Raw genomic sequence first — 26,646 nt, 5'->3', positions numbered from 1 at the left:
GGCCAGGGGATGGGCTTGAGATGATTAGATGACATGTAATTTAACGTGCTTCATAGCTGAATGGCAGAGTTCTTAATAATACTCTGCAATCATAAAGACATCTACTCTTGGTAAATTTCTTTCATCTGCCTTGATGAACCCTGGAAGTAGTTGTCCAATCTTCTTGGCTGATCGGCTCTGTAAATAAATATTATTAGATAATTGTGCTTTACTGTACAACACAGTAATGCTATATTGAATATATAAATGTTACTAAACACATTAATTAATTCAATGGATATTAGCTGCCACTACTACAAATTTCATAGAATAAACATTTCAAACAATATTGGTATTATTTTGGTTTTGGTCATCTGAGGAACCTTAAAATTCTAACTATGGGATTAAGTACTTTAAACAATAAGACACATTATCTCTCCGGGATTTCTGTCGCAAAACATTTTTCGATTGCATCAGAAAATACAGGTCATAGGTTAGGTTAGGGTACGATGAGTTATATTATAAGTTATAAGGTTAGCTTAAGATACACCATTAAAGGGGGGGGGGGTAGCAACTCAAAACTAGTGATTTCCGATAGAAATGAAGGTCAAAATCGTTCATAACACATCGCAAACCACCAGAAAAAACTTAAAATTTACCCAATAAAGCCTATCTCGAATCTAAACATCCAAATACTTATGGTAATTAAAGTAAAATTTTAACCATTAATTAATATAAATGACGCTATATCCCAATGCATTCTTAAAACAAAGTACAGGTATTCCTCGACTTAGGACCTACTCAACTTACGACAACCCAGACATACGACCGCCGCAGTCGTATGAAATATTTTTCAAATTACGTATTTTTGAGTCCCGACGTTAGTGATCGCGCTGTGGACTGACAAAATTTTCGTTTGTAATTCCCTTTAAAATGGCTGGCAAACATAAAAGTGAGAGTTCTCGTGGTGCTGAGAAGAAAAAGAGACACCCATTTTAGATTTTCTATGCATTCTTTTCGCATTTTCGACTTAAGAACAATTCGACTTACGACCTAGTCGTTGGTCCCTAACCCCGTCGTAAGTCGAGGACTGACTGTACAGACAATGTCATTACGTCTAAATTGACTCATATCTCCATCTAGTACTGATATACTCCGTTAATGCACTGGAAAAAAAAAGAGAAAGTCTATCTGGTAAGAATTCATGACAGCTGAGCTGGTGTGAACATGAGAGTTTTTTATGTCCATAAGCTGCTCTTCACGGCACATTTTTCACTTACGAAATATCCATGACTTAGACCATAAAAAAACCCCTTAAAACTTAGCTGAACGTGGCATTTGGGGTCTGAAGAGGCCATCCTTTGTACTACTGTGGGGAAACTGGTGACGTCATTGCATATGGCGGCCCTGTTTCTAAAGAAATAAACTTATCTCGATTATTTAAGCAGGACTTTAAACTTCTATAACAAATTATATACAGCACTGTATACTGTATCACTCTACGAACGTGGCAGAGTGTATTTCTTGGGGGACCGGTGGTAGAAGCGGTACCGTTCTTGCCTCGCAAGCAAGATGTCACGGGTTCGATTCCCGGGCCGGTGGAAGTTGTTTGGACTTACTTCCTAGCCCCCATTAGTCCCTGTTCACCTAGCAGTAAAGTAGGTACCTGTTGTAAGTCGAAAGTTGCGAATTCGTATTCAGGGAGTTGTTGGAGCTTCCAATAACTTGATGACATAAATCATTGACACTTCAGGTTTCTATGCCCTTGACTCTTCAGGCTTCTACGCCCTTAACTCGTGAGACATAAAGGCAAGCATGAACTTAGCATGCTTCCCTGTTGGGTGCTGTAAACGCTTCTGCGCTTCACCATACACAAGGATGTAGGGGGTGCCCAATAAAAAAAAGAAAAAAAATATTTCTTGTGCTTACTCAACCGACAACTCGTCCATTGTTGAACTGCTGTGAAATATACTGTACAGTATTACAATTCTAGCTTCAGCTGCGAATTCTTTTTAACATGCTTTGAACTGGCAGTGATATGGTCGCCATAGATTTGATAAAATTACTATATTCATGATATGGTCCACTCTAATGACTTCAGCAATTGTAGCCCCTTGGTGGTTATGCAATGGTAATTTATTATGAAGTTGCCATTTTTATTGCAAACTTTTTGTCTTATAGTACTACTTTACTATAGTACTCCAGTTCTTCGTGTTTCTGAAAGACACTTGTGACTTTTAAAAAAATTAAGGACCTGAACTGTTTCAACAAAATTAATACTCTTATCTAGGGTGATATTAAATGCAACATATACAGTATATTATGGAAATACATCCTCACCTCACAAATTCGTGCTGATTGGTATCCTACCATGGTCGAATTTCTGAAAGTCACAGTTTAGCAGACTAAGCATTAAATATACTAATGAAAATTTACTAAAAAGCTAAATCCAAATGTGCAACATAAATCTTTATTGCTGCATAAGAATTAAAACCAGGAAAATAAACTAAAAAGCTAAATTGAATTGTGCAACATAAATCTTCATTGTTTCATAATTATAATTACACTTATCCCCCCATATTTGTGAATTCACTTATTCACGAAAAAGTATAAGTGACCCTTTATTCAAGATTCGCTATCTAAATTCAGCTATCTGTGTGGCTGTTAGAAATTTTTTGACCGGCCATTGGCAGATGTGCATCTCTTGCACACACTCCTTGGTTTAGTCAGTTCTCTCATGTTAGCCGCACCGTCCTCCCCCTCTCACTCCACCCAGAACATAGATGCGGGAAGGGAGGGTGCTGTAGCACCCCAATATTTTGGGTACAAGGTGCTATACATTTCACCACAGAGTATTTAGGGCACCAAAATTAATATTCAGCACTCCCTGTTAAAATTTGGTTCCTGTAGTACTAACCCAGTAACACCCAACAATCTCCCCCATTCATGTCAGGCCACTGTATGCAGAATGTCTCCTCTATTATGGTAAATTCAGTGTCGTAGACTTATTTAATCTACAGTGGATTTCCTTCTATCCAAATTCCATCTGTCTGAATCTTCCAGATATCTGAACTTTGTCCCCTTTGTTCCTGTTTGGTAAAATTTCTAATTTAGTCCAACAATGCAAACGCAGCTGAAGTCATTCATTCACATGTCTGCCATCAGTAGCACTATAACCGCTTTGTTAAAAAAAATGGGTGCTACTATAGCAAGCAGTTTACAAAGATATCTTTACAGTAGTCTAACCTAACTTAACCTGACCTAACCTAACCTCACCTCACCTCACCTTACCTTTCCTAAGCTAACTTAACCTAAATATCTTGTAGGTCGCACGCTATAGTAGCTTTAAAAATAGCTATGATAAACATTAAGATTGGTACATAACATATCATAAAACACAATATCACATATTTTATGTTAAAAAAATAGCTCCTTCCATACTCAAACCATCAGCTAAGGAACACTACACAATTCAGTCAGACAGTCAACCAGCTGACTCTGAGACGTGTGTGTGTGTTTGCCGTGACATCACATTGGGGGGAGGGACACGGGTGAATCGGCCATGCAGTGCAGCTCACCACCCCCACACACCTATGCTCTTCATTTTTCTAATTTTATAGATTTTTATTATATTTTCTTTATTTATAGACTACATTAGAGTACTGTATTGTAATTTTTTCTGTTTTGCACTGTATTAACCCCTTAAAGGTCTAACTAACCTTAGGAAGTCTCCCTCCAGAAACTCGATAGTAGCCAAAATATTAAAATCATAAAATGGACATTCTAGTCTTATGAAATGTTAGAAGTACATGCTAGTCAATAGGAAAAAACATAATTATTACTGTATTCACCATCTATGGTTGTTGGCGAGTTGGAGAAGTAGGCGAGTCATCATACCTCAGCACCCCCCTGGCAGTTATTGTGCAAATGGGAGCGAACTGCCAGAAGTGTTGTTGAAGGTACTGTAATACCAACTCACTTTGTTTCTTACAACTTTACAATGCCTTCACATGGTCCCTTATTGAAAATTTGATGTGAAAACCCCCATAGGTTTTTTTAATAATTTATTCACAGCAGTACAGTGTGATACAGACGGTTGACACAGGTGCAAGGAGACAGGGGTCACACTGTAGAGATCTGTGAATAAATGATTACAAAAACCTACAGGGGTTTCACATCAAATTCTCTCTCATTAATACAACATCTTAAATGTATTGCAACATGGAAACTATGCAGATCTGACATTTTACCTAGGTTTTTTTAATAATTTATTCACAGCAGTACAGTGTGATACAGACGGTTGACACAGGTGCAAGGAGACAGGGGTCACACTGTAGAGATCTGTGAATAAATGATTACAAAAACCTACAGGGGTTTCACATCAAATTCTCTCTCATTAATACAACATCTTAAATGTATTGCAACATGGAAACTATGCAGATCTGACATTTTACCATAAACATTGTGGTTTTGAATTATACAAGGATTTCATCCTCCAATTTAATGTACTCTTTGCTGAATCACCCAGTATACACTATACAGTACATCATCACTCACATTTGGGTTAGAAGTGTATTCGTGAGTGGTACTTAAGGAAACATGGAATGCATGGTGGTACTTTGCTTTCAGCACACTTATTTGTTTCACTTACGATATCACTGATCAATTCCTCATCAAAAAACATACAAAAATAATCCAAGTACTGTATACTGTAACTGCTATCGTCATCCACATTTGCATCTGCAGTAATACCGTAGTCTGAGGTATCAAAAACACAAATTCAGTAATATTTCCGTTCGCCAGAATCCTTCAAGCTCGGAACTCTCCGGTAGCTGGAGTTTTCCAGAAATTCCGGTTTGGGGAATGATTTTCCGAGAGGCACATTTTCTGGAAAATTCCAAGAAAATTTTCCCAGGACAATACCCGTAAAATTCTGGGAATGGGGGACCTGATCCCCTCCTGTTTGTGTATGATATTACTTGCTGGAGAGCAAGGGTGTCAAAAAGCACCGCTTTTCTCTTTTTTGCCAAGTGTCATGGTTTTGAGTGAATCGGTGGTAGTAGGAGTCAGATTATATTATGTAAAGATAATAATATGTCGTATTTCTTATTTCTTACCATAGAGTTCAATACCTTCACACTGGTTACTTACAGGAGATTATGGCGTATCTACGTATAAGTTCACTCGACATTCCATGATTTATACTTGATAAATGATGATTTAATGAATTCCATTAAATTTCCAACATCCATCTAAGTTATTGGTTATACTTTGTCGTAACCAATCAGTCATTACCTTAAGTAATAATAAGATAGGATCACAGATACGGGCAGATAATTGCACTTACATTTATTTGTCAAGCTTCCATACAATGATTTACAATTTGCATGGATATATGATTCACTCATGTTCACGCTGTAATAAAATTAATCTTCTAAAAGATAATTTCAACTTGGGGACACATGTGATTACTCTACTATGGGTATGACCTAACAGAGCCTTAATTCTTCTGGATTGCTTTTGTTGCAACCAGGCTTCCACACAAGAACTTTCCATGGGCCATAACAACAAAAAGTACTCTTGGGTTACCACACATAGTCTCGCGTCACTGACAGTCACTGTAGACGGTTGTCGCGGCATGGAGAACTGGTAAGCGTGACTTGAATTAACCATTTAGGTGCAATAGACCAGCCTGGATTGCTTTTGTCGCAACCTGGCTTCCACACGTGATATTTCCACGGGGATAACAAACCTAGGTTAACACACTTAGTCTCGTGTCGATCACAGTCACTGTAGACGGGTGTCATGCAGGAGAACTCTGTAAGCGTGAATTAATTAACCATTTACTGTAGGTTTGATAGGCCAGTCTGGATTGCTCTTGTCGCAACCAGGCATCCACACATGATATTTCCACCGGAATAACAACCTAGGTTAACACACTTAGTCTTGTGCCGACGACGGTTCACAGGACGGAGTGGGCGGTGGAGGACTCTGTGTGGTGTGATGTCCCGCCCCCTTTCAGGAGGGAGAGGATGGAGACGACGTTTTAACTATGCCATGGTCCAGGGGATACTACTTAAAATGAGGTTTTTGGGTGTGAAGCGATGAACAGTACAACACTGTTTCACTGCCCACCCCCCCCCTAAAGGCTGGCTAACATACACTAATGGAAAATACATGTCCCAGTCATGCCTCGCCGGGTGTCTTATCTCTAGTAAAACAAACTTTGGAGTTGCGTGGGTAAGCCTAACGCAACCCATGACACCAAGTTTAGAACTTACAGTATTAGAATGACCCATGTTCATACTCTGAGTTTTGTTTAGTTGTGTTCCTCTTCTTGGGTGGTGTCAAGCATGAAGCATCTTGCTTCTGAAGTGCCATGAGGGAAGGACTTGTGGTAGCAAACTCAAGGGAGGACAACAAATGAGATGCCTCACAGCAAAAAATGTGGTCCAAAAATTAGTGAAAAAACTACATAAATAATGCCAGGAAGTTGGTCTACTCCCCATAAAGGCTATCTGAACACTGATCTTCAATTCTCCCTCACAGGTTCATCAGACTGGCTGCTGTGAGTTGCCAGATGAATCTTTTCTTAGTTTTGATAAAAAATATAATAAATAACAATAAAACTAATGATATGTTCATAATACTATTTCATATGATAACAACAGAATATGAGAATCGCCCAACATCAACTACCGGGAAAGGCGGTTGGGTTTTTTTTTTTTTTTTTTTTTTTTGAGGGTAGAAAATATTGTCAGACATTGTCCATACTTGGCAGTGATGTAGCTGAGAGTTGCCAAACTTTGGAGGAATTTTTACAAAAAATCCGATTTATCATAATTTTTTTATTTATCGCAACGGAATGATCTCCTTAAGCTAATAACTCCAGGTATTGTGATTGATGTCACCAAAATCCCTGATGTGACACAATAGGGGCATAACATATAGCTTTTCCTAAGTAAATAAGCAATCCAGGGGAAAGATGTTGAGATGCTAAGCCAAAACAAGATGGTGGAGCTTTAGTGTTGGTAATAAACTGGGCTGTTTGGCCTTTTGTTTGCAAAGAGGACTACAGCTGTATTGCATCAAAGTTCCCCACTTTGGGATTATGTATGGTGTGAGGGGAAGATGAAAGGTGATTATTATATCCTAAAGATGAATATATCACCCTTACAGGTAGGTGGGTAGTCATTGATTACCTCAGGGAGTATCAACCCTGCCATGCCTGCTGTTCCCATCATGTGAGTTGGTGTTGGGAAGGGCATCCAGCCATAAAGCTTTGCTTCGACATGCTTGATGGCAACCCCAGGTCACCAGAGCTGTGCCCATCCCCTGGTCTCTGCTGCATTTTCTGGGCTGGCACCCTGGGTTTGTGGTAGTGAGCCAGGGGGAGCATCCTGTTATGGTTTTACTTATCAGCTGCCATCAGGTAATCACAGCTAACCCATGCAAATATGGAAAATGGCCATTAAACATTGATGATGATGAGGCTGGTTGTGATGAATTGGGGTTCAATAAGGATATAAAATGATCTACCGGTAGTTGTCAGCCTGTAATATGAGGTGTCATTGGCTGTGTGACTCTGCAAGAATGAAGGTATTTCAGAATCACTCCATCATTTTCTTTTATTTTTTAAGTTTGCATGTTGTCCGATACTTCCAGGTAACTAATATCCAGTTTGCTAATATTTTATTGTACAGTATGTATGTATGTTTTGGTTATTAATTTTTTCTTCATCTTTGTAGTTATATTTTTATTTCAATGAGAAATATTTTTCATTACAGAGAGAGTTTGTGATGCAGTGCCTGGAGATAGAAGTGGTGAGATGACAATGATGGAACATCTCTTGCCAGCTCTCCCCTCTAATATTACAAATCAGCCATTAGTGGCAACTAGCAGAGCTAGTGTCACTTATTTGAGACCCACCACCACTACCCCTATTTCTTCATCTTCTACCACAGCTAGTGCAGTCATGATGATGGACTCTGAGCAAATATCTGTTCATGTATACCCACCCAATCCATTCACAATGGACAGATTACTAGGTTTGTAAATAAGCAGGAGGTATTCATTTAATGCAGCTTGAATCAAGCAAATTTTAAACTAATAATGTGAATGATGGGGTGTGTTTAAGATTAATGTATTATGTATTCACTTGAACATACATTGCACTACTGTTAATGCTGTTTTGTCAACTAAATTAGGCGAATGAAAGTACAGTATATATTGAATGTTCATACTACTCACAGACCTTTTTATATATATATCTCAAGTTTAATTGGTATAATATTCATATTCAGTAAGTAGGGAAAAGAAGGTAGTACTGTATTTTGGTGGCACTTTCTTGTCACTCACAGTTAGTGATTTGAAAGCTTCACACATGATGCCCATACATTCCTTACTGGGGTCTCTCATGTGGCTTACTGTAATGAAAGAGATATTTTTCAGTGTATTCTGTAACATCTAAAGTCTTCTTAGTTGTGTGGGGGATACAGACTTCATTGTCTAGAACCCCACATATTTGGTACAATACAACAGCTGTTGTATGGATTGTGATTTTCCCATCTGAAGTTTTTTCATCATGGTCAAAGCTATCTGTGGCAGCATCAACAAAGGTGTCATTGTCATTTACATCCTGCTGAATTCTACATGGCACATTATATACACACCCTCGCTATGAAGGAGCTGGTCTTGTGTAATGGATTTGACACCATCTTACTTGTGTTGTGTGGACATTCTGGCAGAGAGCTATTATGTAGAGGCTTATAGCTAACAAACACAGATCTGCATCTGATGCTGTTGTTGTATCATTGCTGCTCCTGACATTGTTAAAGGGCTTTTCATTGGTGGTCCAGAGGATGAAGTCATACAATGAAGCAGGTAAAAAAAAAATGTAGTGCACTAATTCAAAATTTATTGTGGATATGTAAGTCTAAGGTAGGTCCTCATTATCTGACATGACCTTCCTTAGTATCCCAACTGGTCTGTGCAGGGTCAGGGTTTCCTCCATATCCATGTAGCTATTGAGGGCTTTTTCAACTTTCTCATCATCTTACTCCTGTAGCTGTGTTGGCTTAGCCTGTAATTTTGCTCCTCTGAGAAAAACCTGGACATTCAGTAAAGGACAATCTGTTCAGGAAGTGATCCTGGAGTCATTGCTTCAGCTTCAATGATGAATAACACCGCCTCTTCCTTTGGAATGCCTCGGTTAATAAATAAGAATGCAGATGAACTTGAAACATTTGCTTGTCATGGTTACAACTTCCTTTGAACTACCTAAAAGCTGTACCTGAATTTCCAGCGCAAACATTTGAAATACCCTGTCATAGATTGTTGAGTTATCCTTCTCAAACTTTGCAGATGATTCCTTGATGTTCCTCTCTGATGTGTAATGTGAATAACAGGAGTGGTGGTACTTTCTCTCAAATGCAAATAGATCAATATGGGACAACATACGTAGGCGTATCAATTCGTCTTTTCGCTTTTCTGCTGCTTGAATCACTTTTGCATGGGTAAACTCTCCAGTACCAGTGCTAACTGGTGTCAGCTTCTCCTTTCTGTAGAGCCACAAATGAAGCAGTTCTCTTATGTTGAAACTAGAGGTGTCTAGTCTTTTCAGCCTTCTTGGTTCAGATGCTGTAGCTTATGCGCTGAATGATGCAACAGGAGAGTGAGGCAATCTCTGATCCCTGGTATTGAAAATTTGTATTGCTGGTATATTTTGCTTGGCAACTTTTATGGTATGAAACTGCACTGCAGACTAAAAATGTCTTTTCACATTGGTGAACCAGCTAATGCAGTCCATATTGTCTGGAGTATGCTAAGTCCAGTATAGCACACAGCCTATCTCATGTTTGATTCCTTATGGATGGGCCCTGTGAACTTCCTTTAAGTACTAACTTCAAGCAAGTAATGCAAAGCTGAAGACAAGTGACCGACTCCTCTTACACACAGTTTCTTCACATTGCTCCATCACTTTCCTACCTATGACCATTCACCTGGAGTAAAGTTGACTGTTGAAGTCACGTATAAAATAGTTTTTACCAGACAAACACGACTGACTATGAATTGTTAAATTGACACCATATGTTTAAAATTTAATCTTGCTTATACATTTGGCAACTATTATGAAAGTTACAATATTCATCACACAAAATACTCCTACCACCAAAATAAACCAGCACAATCATTATTTTCCCACTTCCTATGTATTATTTTTTAATAAAAAAGTGATTGTATTTTGTTATACTGTGCAGTACAGTAATATGGAGAAGGGTAAACAACCATTTTCTGATTTTGACCATTATCTTAAATAGTTACAGAAATGCTGAAAGCATAAGATGATACAGGTTGTACCTCTCTAGTCCGGCAACCTCGGGACCTGACCGGTGCCGGACCATGGAAATTGCCGGTCCATGGAAATTCACCCTTTTCCTGGATAGATAGTGACTTGTGGTTATGGCTGGAAGCACTAGCACCACTTTCTCTGCATCATGGTCTCTTTGAAAGGTTAAATTTCGTATAGTAGCTTCTCAAATTTCGCGAGTTTTTAATTCTTAACGTATTTTATTGGAACACAAAAAAATAAATAAATAAAAATTTTGATGGCGGAAACTTGAATTTCGACTGGTTTGAACAGCCTGCCAACGTGCAGACGACGTGCATAATTGTGTAAACAGCGTCATTTCTCTTATGTACAAAAGATTCATTATTGTTTATTACTGAATGTCTTTTTTATTGAATTAATGTTTATGTGTGCAAAATGAGCAATACAATTCATTAATAATACGTAGAATATTAAAACACACGAGGAAATGACACAGCATTGTTTTCGTTGATTACAAAACCAGTGACTGACTGGTTCTACATATAAAACTGAAGAAAATAAGACCTTGGTTGTAGCTGTAGTAAAATTAATATGGTTGTTTTAAGTAATGTTATTTAATGTTAATAAATGGAACAATAGAAGTAGCTAACGATAATGGTAAAGAAAAAGAGAGATCGCATATGTAAGTGCGCATGCGCACACGTGAAAACATATCGTCATTACTTTACATAAGAATATGAAAGCAACACTTATTTACTGTTCATATATATTTTAATTAATGTTTCTGAATTTGTTTTTATTGAATTAATGTACGTGTGTGCAAAATTAACAATACAATTTATTAATAATACGTGGAATATTAGAGGAGACGAGACGGCTGCCGGCATTGTTTATGTTAAAGCTTACGAAACCAGTGACTGATTGGTTCTGCATATAAAACTGAAGAAAATAAGACCCTGAGTTTAGCTGTAGTAAAATTAATGTAAAAAATGAATATGGTTGCTTGAAGTACCTGTAATGTTATTTAATGTTAATAAATGGAACAATATAAGTAGCTAACCATTAATGGTAAAAAAAAAAGTGAGACTGCTCGTATGTAAGTGCGCACATGTGAAAATATATCGTCATTACTCTACATAAGAATATGAAAGCAACACTTATTTACTGCTCATATATATTGAAGGGTTAAATGTTGTACTCTGTATAGACAAGCAGAGAGAGAGAGAGCAGCCGAACTGCCGGATGTAAACAAACCTTAATTTCCCGCGGCTTTTTTTTTTTAAGGGGATTAGCCCACCCGGGCATAGGTCACTGACCCACATTGGGGCCTGAGGGGCAAAAATTTAATACTCCTGTAATAATAATAATAATTCAGATAAGTAAAAAAAAAAAACTGCCTATCTACCTCTTGGACAAACTAAAATCGTTCCGGACCACGGGAGTTTCCGGACCACAGAATGCCGGACTAGAGAGGTACAACCTGTATCAGCATGCCAATGGTGACTGAATTGATAAATATAACCATTCCATACTGTACTTAAAAGGTTAACTATGGGAGCCTGAAGTTGTTAGATCATGTTATGAAAGTTGTGGAAAGAATGATAAAGACATTGATAAGGGAGAGAGTGGACACAAACAAAATTCAGTTTGGGTACTTGCCAGGTAAGGTGACCACAGAGGCAATATTTGTGGCCCTACAAGTGAAATATTTAGGGAAGGAAAGAAAGTTGTACTTCGTATTTGTAGACTTAGAGAAGGTGTATGAAGGGTATCATGTGAAGTAGTACTTGGGTAGTGAGAATGTTCAAGTGGTTATGGGATTATATGAAGGCTCAAAAACTGCTGTGAGAGTAAATGGCAAGGAATTTGAGGTGAAGACAGTCGAGGTGCATCAAGGGACTATCTTGAGCCCTCTTCTGTTTATCATGGTGCTGGAGGAACTATCATGGGACTTTATGACTTGTCTGCCCTGGGTGTTGTTATATGCCAATGACTTAGTGCTGATAGCAGATAATAGTAAAGAGGTAGTGGAGAAATTTAAGAAATGGATGGATGGAATAGTCAGAGGGCCTGATTAGTAAATGTGGCAAAAAAAGTGTTGATTAGTGGTGTGAATGAGGGACCCATAGGGGAAAATGGAAAAATAGCCATGTGCTGTCTGTAAGAAAGGTGTTGGTATCAACTCATTAGTGTACAGTGATTGTGGAAGGGGGTACACAAGAGGTACAATGGAGTAAATTGCAGACCAAAGAATATTTCTGACCTTAAATTACTTTTATGTGCAGATAATCATGTAGCATTAACAAAGCTGGCCTACTTAACATTGGGGATAAATCCTTGGATTAAGGTAATGAGTTCTGGAGGTGGTGCTGAAGCTAGCTCACTTGCAAGAGTCAGAAGTGGCTTGATGAATTTTAGGGAGTTGCTGCCTTTATTGAAAGCAAGAGGACCTTTTTTCATGTAAAAGGAAACATGTAGGTAAATGGCATGAGGATGACATGCAGGTTTGAGCAATCTGAAATGAGAATGGTGAGGTGGATGTGCAATGTGACACTGAAAGTTAAGAAACTGTTCAGTGCTAAGAGGGCTGCTCGGTATTGAAAGTATACTGTACTGTATTAGCGAAGTTTTGAATAGAAGTATGTTGAGATGGTATGTGCATGTGGAGAGAATGAAGGTGCTCAGTAGGGTCAATTAGTGCATGATTCTAAATTTAGAGGGAAGAAGAGCAAAGGGTAAGCCAAGAATGACATGGGGAGAGGTTGTAAGAATGACATCAGAGCTACTGTAAGAACATGACTAGAGAGGCTGCAAGAGACAGTGCAGCATGGAGAGCTGCCATCAGGTAATCGCAGCTATCCCCCACAAGTGTGGAAAATGGCCTAAAACTTTGAGGAGGAGGATGACCTATTGTGTTTGTTTCTTTGAATAGATTGCACCTAGCTACATAACAAAATGATTGTGAATACTGTACACTGAATCCAAACTAATTCGATATTGACAATTCGTTATTTCCAGGTACAGTAATTCAATATTTTTTATCAAAATAAATTTAATGAGAATTTTATTAGCTTTGGGAAAAAATTTAATTCGTCTGAAAATCTCAAAATAACCCACATGGCATCCTTTTTTTTTAAATAAAAATAGATAGAATCCATCATTTTATATATTTTTCAGTTGTTTAAGGGATCAGAAGTGGAAAATATTACAAAAAATTACTGGTGCAGGCAAAATGAGATTAAAAAATAGTTGGGTATACAGTATACAAAACATGGAATGTATGAAAAATATGCCCATGAAACTTGGGTCTGATTGAAAAGTTATTCCAATACAGAAATACCTCGCTATTCGCAACCCTACTTATTCGCAATTTATATTTTAACACCCACATACGATATTCACAAAGGATATCCCGCTTATTCACAAATCGAATTACAGTGACCCCTCGTTTAACGAACACCTCAGTTAACATAATTTCAATTAACGAACTGCCTTCCATAAGGATCTTCAATTCGGTTAACGAAAAAAAATTCGGTTAACGAAGTTCTTACGAACCGACCTCAACATATTTTCGCTTGCACTGACCGGGCAGCCAGCTTTAGTATCAGTCCGCCAATACATTAATCGGTTCTAGGGCTTAAATTCCTTACTATTTTAGTAAATATCAAGAAGTTTATACTATTCAATAATTTTAAAAGTTTAATATTCAATTTTTTAGTCATTTTAACAATTATTGAACATAATTGAAGGTAAAGTGATTACAGGTAGTTCTGCTATAACGCGATAATTGTGTTCTTGTAAAATATCGTGTTATAGAAAATCGCGTAATAGAAATAACAGGGCTTATGGAGAAAATAGGGTTAGGTGCAGATTACTCGAAATCGAAAAAATTTAGTAGTTAGCCTAACACAAAGGATAGCACAGTCTAAATAAATGTTACATTCATATCTAATAATGAAATCATACAGTAAATTTAACACTTTACCTTGAAAAAATATGAATGTAACTTGATGGGGGAGAAGGGTGATTTTGAGGTTGATAACATCAAGCTTCTCTTCAAGTGTTATATCCTTTCTTTTACGATAATCACCGGGAATTCTATCATCAGAATGCTTTTTGGAGATATTCTTCTTTACCATATTCACAGTTAATACCACAAAATTGGAGAAATAGTAAGCAAAAATCGCGTTATAGCAAACAAGCGATCGCGTTATACAAATATTGTTCCGAATTCATAAATCGCGTAAGAGCAAATTCGCGTTATCAAAACACGCGTTATAGCAGAACTCACTGTAGTTTAATGCACGGCATCCAGCCTCTTAACACAGCAAACAGGAGTTAGTCTTTCTGTTTTCACTGGAGGTAACATCTTGCTTGAGACTCTCTTCAACTAAATGCTTTTTTTCTGTGTTTCCAAGCAAATTATTGGTCATTTTGAAATATATTTTACATATTGACAATATATAATGCAGTGCAGTGTTGATTTAAAGAAAATAATCTTGAATTACACCAAGAGAGCTAAAATTTTATGGGTGAAATGGCGCCATGGGGTGACTTCTCTTCCACCCCAACTTCTCCTCCACATTCCCCATCCATCATCATCATCATCATCATCATCATCATCATCATCATCATCATCATCATCCAGGAGCCTTCTACATACACACCTCAAAGTAAGTGAACTTTTCTACCATTTTTGTTGAATTTAGGAAATTTTCGATGAGCTGGAACCAATTACCCAAAAATCCATTGAAACAATGGTTTCGGTTAACGAACGACCTTCTGGAACGGATTGAGTTCGTTAACGGAGGGTCATTGTACCTGTAATGTTATTTAATGTTAATAAATGGAACAATATAAGTAGCTAACCATTAATGGTAAAAAAAAGTGAGACTGCGCGTATGTAAGTGCGCACATGTGAAAACATATCGTCATTACTCTACATAAGAATATGAAAGCAACACTTATTTACTGCTCATATATATTGAAGGGTTAAATGTTGTACTCTGTATAGACAAGCAGAGAGAGAGAGAGAGAGAGCAGCCGAACTGCCGGATGTAAACAAACCTTAATTTCCCGCGGCTTTGTTGTTGTTGTTTTTTTTACGGGGATTAGCCCACCCGGGCATAGGTCACTGACCCACATTGGGGCCTGAGGGGCAAAAATTTAATACTCCTGTAATAATAATTCAGATAAAAAAAAAAAAAAAAAAAGCTACCTATTGGACAAACTAAAATCGTTCCGGACCACAGAATGCCGGACTAGAGAGGTACAACCTGTAGTATGTCAATTTATTTATTTTGACTTGTTTACATGCACACACAATCATTCGTACAGAATGTGCAAAAATTAAATGATTATCATTAGGTCAAACACATAAAGCAAATAAACCTTTCTTGTGTGCGGTTTGTGGAGGGGAAGGGGAGAGAGGGAGGGTGGGGTTGGCATCGGGATCTCGGCCTCCTCCCACCAGGTAAAGCTGTGTTATTGTTATTTTTCTACTTGTAATTTTGAGTAAATATTTTTTTTTTTTCCTTTTTTTTTTACATGCACACACAATTGTTCATACAGAATTGTGCACAAAATAAACTATATTATTATCATAAGGTCAATGAAATAAAGGAAATAAAATGTTTTACGTGCACACTGCACAGGAGTTAGTGTGTGGATCGTGGAAGGAGGAGGGAGCAGCTTTGGGGATTTCAGCTGCTTCAGTTTCTTGTGTCCCGTGTTTAGTGAAACTATTGCCAGCTTACAATGTGATATTTTTTCTTTTATTTTATTTGTTAGTAGAGTAGCATCCCATTTTACCGGCACCTACAAGGATTGAGAGGTGCCAGATAAAGAGTTTTTCTAGTTAGTTAAAACTCATTCTTAGGATTCCCCAATAAGTCCTACAATGCACAGTGCTACAGGCTGACCTCACAAATTCGAGTCTCAGAACAACAGACTTCATTAACACTTATTCCACTCTGTATAAATGATGTGGCTTTGAAATAAAGAAAATATAAAATAAAACTATGAATTAAGAAAAATGAAGAGCATGGGTGTGTGTGTGGGGGTGGGTAGTGGAGGTGGGGGGCTATAACTACATTGCCAACTCACTAGCCCAGCTGCCGTGTTTATTGTTACTTTTAATGAAATTATAAATTTTTTCGAAAACTCATTATAATACCCTAATTTGGCTTAGAAATAAAGAAAATATAATCTAAATTTATAAAATAAGAAAAATGAAGAGAAAGGGTGTGTATGTGTGAGAATTGAATGTGTATGTAGGCGGTTATAGCTAAGGCATTGGCTATAACTTCATCACCAACTCACCAGCCCTGCCACCTCGTATATTGCTACTTGTAAGGAAACTATAAAAGTTGTGAAAAAATCATTATAATACTCTAATGTGGCTTAGAAATACTGTAAATAAAATATAAAACTTTATGATAAAAAAATGAAGAGCATCGGTGTGTGTGTGTGTATATGTGGAAAGCAAATATGTGTTGAAGCAGTGGGTTACTGGGCTATAACTTCATCGCTGCTCTCCCTTCCGATGTGACGTTATGGCATACACACAGATAGCGCAGCAGCCACATGTCTGTGAGTCGGCTGGTTGACTGCCTGAACTATGTCATTTAGCCAAGAGGATGGTATGAGTGTGAAAGGAGCAGTTTATTGTGCATAATATACAGTACCATATGTGGTATTGCATTTTATGATATACTGTACTGTACTATTTAGCAATTTTATTGTTCATCATACAATAAATATGGCAGCCAGCTTGTCCCTGTTGCATGTGGTATTCAAACTTGTGATTCTTACTGATTTTGGAGGAATTTTTATTTTTATTATTGTTATTATTATTATTATTATTATTATTATTATTTTTATTTCATTTTGGTACCTGTTAGTTGAATGTACCGGTTGCCCAGATGACTGGGATTCTACTGTATAATTTTTATATATTCCTCACATTTACCGGTACAGTACTACAGTATTCATGTACTACAGTACTGTATTATATATCGAAAAGTACCGGTATGTAGTGAAAGTTGCTGGCTATGAATGCATCCCCTCTAATTAATTGATTCTTATGGGCAAAATTACCCTGATATTTGCTAATTTCTTATTCGCCATGACTTTTGGGAACTCATTCCTTGCGATAACCGGAGTACTGTATTCTTAGATCTGCTGGTATATTATTATTATAAATAATATTTTATTTAAAACAATACAGAATTAATAAAAAATACTAAAAGGTGTTACCGTTATTTTGCAAGTGCATTACACAAAGCATTTGAAATTCCTGTACAGTATCAATGTACTGTACTGTATACATATTAATCTCAAAATAAGGTACAATATGTCTCTGAGTACAGTTTGCAGGACTGTACATTATTCTTAAGACAGTGATAGATTTTCTCATACTTGGCTTCCCAGTATCAAGCATCAAAATGTCTCGTAAAAATCATGAATTTTTTTAATTGTGGCGAATTTTAAAAATCTAGAATTATGTAGTAATTTTAATGGGTTTAGATAATTTTTTTATTTTGTGATACGATCAACTCAGAGCCCTGGTGATATCGAATTACCGAGGATTCAGTGTATTATATAGTACAAACTGGTTGAAAGTAGAGTTACTATAGAACTTATAATTTAATATAAATGTAGTAAAGTATCTTGTAGAATCACTAATTCTACTTACCGCATTTGTGTTTCAGAACAGCGAAGAGTTTTGGGTCCATCGTCATCTGTAGATACAAATCTCTACATTGAAAGCTGGCAGCAGCAAGACAGTCAGCCAGCAATACAACACCCTCCATCCACCAGTCCCTTTATAGCTGGTCGTCATACATTTTTGAGAGGATCAGTGTCTGCTTGTCCAAGCCCAGTGCCTGTTCGCACATATCGATTAGGACCTGCATCTGCCTCTGCTAGCCCAATCATTCCTGTGCGAGGATTGGCTTCTACACGGGGACGTGTGCGTGGAGCACTTATTTCAGCTGCATGCACTTTGTCTAGTAGTGGAGGAGTTGTTGTAAGTGACTGTGCTTCAGTAGCACCCACATAACACAGTTTCAAAAGAAGCTCAAGAAAAAAAAATACCCATGGGTTAGCTCCCTGAAGTAGCAGCTCTTTCAGTAATCAATGTAAAGAAGAAGGAAATCACTCTTAACATCTCAAAAATAGAGCACATGTGGCAGCTTTCAGTCAGAAAGATTTTGCCATGAGAGAAATACTGCAATTTAGTGCTAGTTATCCATGTGACTGTTCTTCCTGTGAGCAGGTGAGCCATGTTACATCCAGTATTCATAGCAGCTCAAACACATAAGAGGCTTACTCAATTAGTACTAAGCAGCTCAACTATGTGGCAGCTTACTAAATATAGTAGCTCCATCCTCCTGTGTTCTCAGATTTTGCTCAGAGTATGCCCATGACCAGTTGTTTTAGAAAATTACACCAGGATGGTATGTCTTTTCAGTAAACCATGTTTAATTTTAGTGTAACCAATACTTGTACAATGAGTAGTATTGAATCAAAATTATTTCAGCATCATTCCGTGAGTGGATATAATATGTCACTGGTAATGAAGAGGAAGTGATCAAAATTTCATAAAGCAACTTTGTCATTTCCAAGCAGTGCTCTGGCAATTGAACATTACAAAGTGATTGGGCACATGTTAAATTGTACTGTACATATTATGTAAACTGTATTTATATGAGACATGTAAATAGACATTATATTTGTGTGCCAGTGTTTTGATAGTTCTTGGATGGGTGTATGTGACTGATAAACTTGTGTACTCTGAGTCTAGTGCTGCCAAGTTGTAGAGATGAGTACACCATGGCTCAATTTTAATTGTTTCTTACTGCTCAAAAGTCATGTTCTGGGTATTACTGTTTTGAAAAAGTTTTGCCCTGTGTTCCCTGCTCACAAATTAATATTGTATTACCTTGCATGGAATATGAATAGTTTTCCAGGAACCTTAGAGATGTGATTTGCATATAAACATTATTGAGTGCCATATTGGGTTTACCCAGCTTGTCAGTGTAGACTGTGCCATACTGTGTGATAATTATAAAATGCTGGAGGACACAATTTTACTGTAGCATGAATTTTGTTTAATACAACTTATTTCTTGATGGCTAAAATTTTCTAATAATTGATAACTCATGAGCATCTTAATTGAAATGTGTGAGTGTGTTCCATGTAATGTTGGAGGTGTTTCCTTTACATACATATAATTTTCTATTTTTTTACCCAAGTCCATTGTATATTTATTGTAGTCGAAAAATTTTTCAATATCATATCATTGATCCAGGGAAGTATGAAAAGCTTTACTTTTGCAGTGTCCTGAGGAATGGGACCTAAGCAGAATCTCTGTCAGACGGATCTGTTGCCATTTTCTTCCCATAAATTCACATCATTATCCATCATACATTTCTCAATTTCTCAAGTTATGTGTGTGTGTGTGTGTGTGTGTGTCAAGATCAGCTTTTGAAGTATTGATGATAAATCAGTATATTTTGTGGTTTTTACATTAGTGAATATCAGGACTCTTTCTTCCAAAATTTCTGAAGAAAATTAGGATTGCCTCAGCCAGTATGCAAATGGGGGCTGGAAGTATGAATGTAGTACAGGCAGACCTCTTATAATAGAGCTCTTAACATATTTTTACTTTACAGACTTCAAAAAATATTAATTTAATAAATATAATAGTACAGTATTACCCCGCTTTACAAGGTTTCACTTTCCGCGATTTCTCACTTGCGCGGTACCTTGCCAGAACCGGACTTTCACTTTCCACGGTGCATCTACTCATATACGCGGTGAAGTATAATTTTTTTTTTTTTTTTTTTAGCTCATAAAATTCATACAAATTACTCGGCCAGAATATAATTTACATTGCTGGAATTCTTACAATATTATGATTATTTTGAATATAAACATCATGGATTTTGCATTAGACATACAAATTTTAGATCTAATGTAATAACTTGGTTCACAAAAAGCAAATATTTTATCTTTTGTGCAAAATATTTGAAGTTTACATTCAAAATATTCCCTGACCTGCAAGGAGTCCAGAAATGTCAATTATATTATCCTAACTTTAGTCTGAGGTATTATTTATTACTAAACGTTAAAATCTAGTGTTTTCACCCATCATTTCTCAGAGAGGTAGGAGCTAGTGAGCTGGGAAGAGGGAGGGGGGGGGGATTTGAGTCCATTATTTGAATGGACATTAACCTGGCGACTGTATTTCTCTTAAATATTGATTGTGTGAGCATACCATCATAAAATTTAGATGTTATTTTTACTACAACATACCGGTAGGTATTGTGTCGGAAAAAGTGGAGTTTGAGGGTCGGGCCAGTCTCTATTGGAATTAATCCCATATGTTCTGTTGTTCACTTTACGCGGTTTTCACTTTCCGCGGTACCCTGTGGGTTCAATTGACCTCGTAAATCGGGGTACTACTGTACTGTATGTATGTTTCACCATTAAAACAAATTTTTAGAAAAAAAATCTATCAAACATATAAGAACCAACAAATGTGTCTGCAACCATTTTCAATTACAGGCAATCAACCTTTGTCTAATCAGTTTATACAGCCCGCCAAAATTTTCATTGGTTTGTCTCTGTACTCTCTCATTTTTTTCAATTTTTATGTGAGTTAAGTGAGGAATTTAGGCCCTTTATGTTTGGAAAAACATCCTGCAAATGAGTGTGTTGGTAAAGCAGCAAAGGTGACCAGGAAAGTCATTAGTATAGATGTGAAAATGCAAATGAAAGAGGGTTGAGGCAGATGAACATCAGGCAAACATGGATTGATTGCTTCCTTTACCATTAAAACAATACAGTGCTCCAACAAAATTATTAGGTGAGTATTGATTAAATTTAGTTTCTTATAATGTTTTATTAACATCGGCTGTTATATCTACAGAGTCATTCTCGTTGTCTGTAGCATTTATAGGGTAAGAATTTACACTTATCAGGACTATGTTTCTATAGGCCAGGTTACAAAGACATCTATTTAGTGGATTAATCACTTAATGGACATTCCTTGGGGATGAATCTTTTCTGTTATGAGATGTCTGCCTGTGGTGTTTGGAAATAGTTGGTAATGAAAAATTACTGTGCAGTATAGTCTGGATTTACGCGGTTTTTGTTTACGCGTTTGGTCATTTACGCGGTGCCTTGCCAGAATGAAATGTTTGAATTACGCGGAAAATGTCATCATTTACGCGGCGAGCGGCTGGAGAGGTCCAAGCGCCACGCCATTTTGTATTCACGCGGTCCATGCTTGACCATACGCGGGACGCGGCGCGGGTGTGGGTGCTCAGTATGTCGCTGTTGCGTTATCGCTGACGTCATATGACGTATCGGACTGTGATTGGGCCACGCATCCTTACCTCCCTCCCCTGCTAGCTGTGATTGGTTTAATGTAATATGACGTGCCCTGCCACCAGAGGGAAGGAGTCGCTGACCTAGCCGGGCCACTCTCATTGTTCTCAGTTCTCTGCGTATACAGTTCTCTCTTGTGCCCGCTATTCCCCTCACAATGGCCTCCGCTGGACCCTCACCACCCCAGAAAAACCTTGAACCTGGACCAAGCCATGAAAATGTGAAGGAATTCATTGAGTTGGGGGAAAATCAAGCTCATCCTTGACAAAGACACAGTCAAGCATCGGTATGAAGTGTCTAATAACCTGTCGAAAATTATGGAGCCATATGTCCAGATGTATCACGACAACATCAATGCTAGTCTCGCCCGCAACCCACCACCACCACAGCCAGCCCAAGTCAGTGATTGTGACGATATGGACTTTGAGGAGTTTGTCAGGGAGGCCCTGCAAACCTTTGTGAAGAGTGATAGTTATTCACCGGAGGGCAACAGTATAGTCTGGATTTACGCGGTTTTTGTTTACGCATTTGGTCATTTACGCAGTGCCTTGCCAGAATGAAATGTTTTAATTACGCGGTAAATTTCATCATTTACGCTGGAAGCAGCGCGGGTAGGGTGCGCACAAGGTCGCCCAGTCATCAAAACATTACCGAGTTCTTCACCCGCCACCCACCACAGCCGGCCCAACTCAGTGATAGTGAGGATATGGGCTTTGAGGGGTTTGACAAAGAGGCCCTGCAAGCCTCTGCGGTGGATAGCGATACAATTGATACAAGTGATACAGGTGAGGGCCAATAATCTGCCCTCTGCCTCGGAACCAAACCCCCATCCCCATGTGCCCAGCCATCTTTTCTACTAACGTAAGTGTTAAAAAACCTAACATTATTGATATTTCTCTTTAATATTAATTGTGTGTGCATACCATCATAAAATTAAGATGTTATTTTTACTACAACGTACGTATTGTGTCGGAAAAAGTGGAGTTTGGGAGTCAGCCCAGTCTCTATTTCAATTAATCCCATATGTTCTGTTATTTCGTTTACGCGTTTCCCGTTTTATGCGGACCTCTACGGGTTCAATTGACCACGTAAATCCAGACTATATTGTATGTGTATATATATATATGTATATATATATATATATATATATATATATATATATACAGTATATATATATATATATATATATATATATATATATATATATATATATATATATATATATATATATATATATATATATATATATATATATATATATATATATATATATATATATATATTGACAACCCTTTATCCGAAATTCCAAAACCGAAAAGCTCTGAAAACCAAAGTTTTTTTTTTTTCAAACGGGGATTAGCCCATCCGGGCATAGATCACTGACCCACATCAGGGCCTGGGGGGCGATAATATAATAAAAATAATAATAATAATTCATAGGTCTAGGTCGTGTTTCTCACTTTTGATCTTTTTTTCATTCTTGTACGTATTTCTTTATTATTATTATTGTTATTATTATTTATTATTATTATTATTATTATTATTATCATTATCATTATTATTATTAATTTTAGTATTATATTTTATTATTATTATTGTTATCATTATTATTTTATTTTGGTATTTTTATTAAAATTTTTATTTACTATGAATAATTATTATTATTATATTTACTATTACTATTACTATTACTATTACAATTACAATTACAATTACAATTACAATTACAATTACATTTTCGCCCCCCAGGCCCTGATGTGGGTCAGTGATCTATGCCTGGGTGGGATAATCCCTGTTAAAAAAAAAAAAAAAAAAATGCCCCACAAAAAACTTTCGGTTTTCAGAGCTTTTCGGTTTGGAATTTCGGATAAAGGGTTGTCAACCTGTATATTGTTTCAAAGGTAAGAGTTAGGAAGATATTTTATGGAAAATTTTGTCACATGATACTGTATTGTACAGTACTGTACTGTATACAGTATCCTTTTGCATTTAGGGTGAGAATTTGCTCATCAAGTGTAATCAAATGATGACATGTTAAGGTTTGCCACACGATGTTACAATCCCTAGTCACATGTACCTCTTGCAATAGGCACCGAGTATTGTAGTAAAGGTTAATTTATAACTCCGCCCAATATGCGTTTCATGTACAGTGCAACATTTTCATTCCTTGGTTATAGAAGATCCATACATACAAATATGCAGATTTAAATTGGCCTCCAGACAATTGGTCAGCTTTACAATTCTATTACATTTCTAATCTATTATTTTATTTCCAGTTATCTTTCATTCGTTGATGTTATGACACAGCAGTTCAATCTGCCTTCTTGAATGTAAGTGCCCTTTTTACCAGAATAAACATTAATAACATTTAAGATAGATTAGGGTGTTGGAGCTACCTAGTTGTCAGATGATAAAGCAAGAGAGATTTGTACATTTGTGTGGTTCCAGGATAATATATTCTGCAAAGATACAGGTTTTGGAAAATTTAAGTTACAGGCTTCTGCTACCCATTTCTGTCAAAAGCAAAAATTTGAATTTATTTTGCAAGCTCCTTAATACTTATTAATTTTGTACAGTATTCAAAATATCCATCTATATCCTATGTTGATTTAAAAAAAATAAGTCGTATGCATTTTCCTTTAAAAAACCCCAGATGTCATATGTACAAAATAACAGATGAACTGGCCTCTGATAAATGATGATGATATGTATAATATGCATAATTTACCTTCATTTAAATACACGAAAGTATAAATGGCATGATGACGATACCTCAAATACATGTATGAAGACTTTAAAAAAAAAGTATAGTACAGTATCTTTTAAGATATGCAGAATAAAAAAAAAATTAATTGTAATAAGGCACAGCAGAAAATTAATTACTTTACTTGATGTAACAAATAATTTAGATGAAAAAATCAAGATTGATGCAAACCAATTGATAAAGAACTTCCTGAGGAAGTACACATACTACTGCTGTTTCTTATGCATACATCTTGACTGATTTCCAGTCTCAGGCAACTGTGTATAGTCAGGGGATTTATGGAATGAAACCAGTTTCTCTGAGACCCAAAACATATGAGTGGAATCAAAAAATTTTTGGGCCTCCTGGTTCCTAATTTTAGCTGACTTGGGTACACATGGGTTGCCTGAGACTGATGCTAGGTTAGAGTTTGAGGATTAATCCTGAAATTCATTTTTCTAATCAAGTTGGGATCAGGTGACTTGGAACCCTCCCTTCCTCCCTTAAAGATGATAAAGTGGGCTGAAACTGATGTTGATCCAGGAATTATGTTTTTTAAGTGAGGTGAACAAATCATGTTTGAGAAGCACACATGTTTAAATGTTGGTGAAAAATCTTCTACTGTATCTATTTTATAGAGGGAACAAATATACCAAGTCTCCTTTTAAGGAATTCAGTATTGTTGGGATGGTTATCTGAGTTTTTATTTTTATACTACAATTTTGGGTCATGAGAAACAACATTAAACGCTAGGTATACCAATACCATAGTTTATAGAGTGTCGCAGAAAAATATCCCTAAATAATTTTGCTCGGAAAAGTGCACTACAAAAAAATTTTCATTTCTGTTTGTTTTAATGCCAAAGCCTGTAAGTTTATTTTCACACCGCATGTTCAATGTAAGCCCCTTCCTCACCAATCACTGCTTGTATTCTAACTGCTAGGTTCTTCATCTGATTGTTCATCACTCTTGGGAAAGTTTCAAGTGGAATATTCCAAATTTCACATCGGATGTTGTCCTTGAGTTGTTCAAGGTTTCTTGGTTTTGGGTTGTTCATAAATCCTATCCTACAAATACCCCCAGAGAAAGAAATCTGGGGGTGTCAGATCAGGGGAGTAGGGGGGCCACTCAACATCTACATACAGTACAAGGAAATCAAACAGCCTGGGAAGTGCTGCAGTAGAAATTCTCTAGTTCCCCTGCAGTATGTGGAGGAACTCCATCTTGTTGGAACCACTGAGTTCTCATCCATATTTGCACATTCCTACGACGAGCTTGTTTGCACAGTTCTGGAATGTAGAAGTCCTCTATCATCTGACAATAGTTCACCTGATTGACAGTCACTGTTCTTCCAGCACCATCCTCAAAAAAGTATGGTCCAATGATACCATACCAGCCTATGGCCACCCATATTGCAACTTTAAGGACATACAGAGGAGGTTCTTCAACCCGAAACCAAGGAACCTTGAACAAGGACAACATATCTACGTAAAATTTGAAATATTCCACTTGAAACTTTCCCAAGAGTGATGAACAATCTAGCAGTTAGAATACAAGCAGTGATTGGTGAGAAAGGGGCTTACATTGAACATGTGGTGTGAAAATAAACTTGCACGCTTTGGAATTAAAATAAAGCAAACAGAAATGAAAATTTTTGTGTTGTGCACTTTTCCAAGCAAAATTATTTAAGGGACATTTTTCTGGGACACCCTGTTGTTACCCATTCTTTACACAGTTTGACAATAAGACATCAGGATTATTTTTAAGATTTTCCAGTTGTATCTCAAGTTTTAAAATTTAGTATCCCTTTACAATGCATCAAAACTATTCGTGCATATGATGATAATACTTGTGAGTTGGTTACTTTTACTCTATGACTGAAAAACTAGTGTTTTATGAATGGGTTCAGATGGTTTTTCATATGATCAGTAAGAACAAACACAATTCTTCTTTGTTATTGGTTTCATAAAATATATGGTTTGTTTAACCCTTTGGCTGCTACACTTGACATAGTTCAAGGAAATTTTATGCTGACTGCAAAATTCAACTTTCGTCCATTGGAACTGTTTGTGTTTTAAACTTCTTTGGGAATGACAATTTGCTGTAGAATTGGTGCATTTAATTCCGATGTTACCCAGCTCATTCTGCCATCTCTCAGATTTATAAGGAGACTTAAGGAGTATCAAGCTTTAATTCA

General features: G+C 36.9%; 1 protein-coding gene across 1 annotated transcript in view; it reads left to right on the top strand.

Moving 5' to 3' along the window:
• The window catches only part of LOC121871879, a 35,222-nt gene extending 15,311 nt beyond the window's left edge, over window positions 1-19,911 (top strand). Inside the window, exons 3-4 of the mRNA XM_042374460.1 lie at window positions 7,767-8,027; window positions 18,022-19,911. Coding sequence (XP_042230394.1) covers window positions 7,767-8,027; window positions 18,022-18,371 — 611 coding nt within the window. The 3' untranslated portion in view covers window positions 18,372-19,911. The remainder of the gene's footprint in view (window positions 1-7,766; window positions 8,028-18,021) is intronic.
• The last annotated feature ends 6,735 nt before the right edge of the window (window positions 19,912-26,646 follow it).

The sequence above is a fragment of the Homarus americanus genome, unplaced genomic scaffold (assembly GCF_018991925.1).
Source record: "Homarus americanus isolate GMGI-L3 unplaced genomic scaffold, GMGI_Hamer_2.0 scaffold39675, whole genome shotgun sequence".
Classification (NCBI taxonomy): Eukaryota; Metazoa; Arthropoda; class Malacostraca; order Decapoda; family Nephropidae; genus Homarus; species Homarus americanus.
This window is presented reverse-complemented; position numbering and strand designations above follow the sequence as displayed.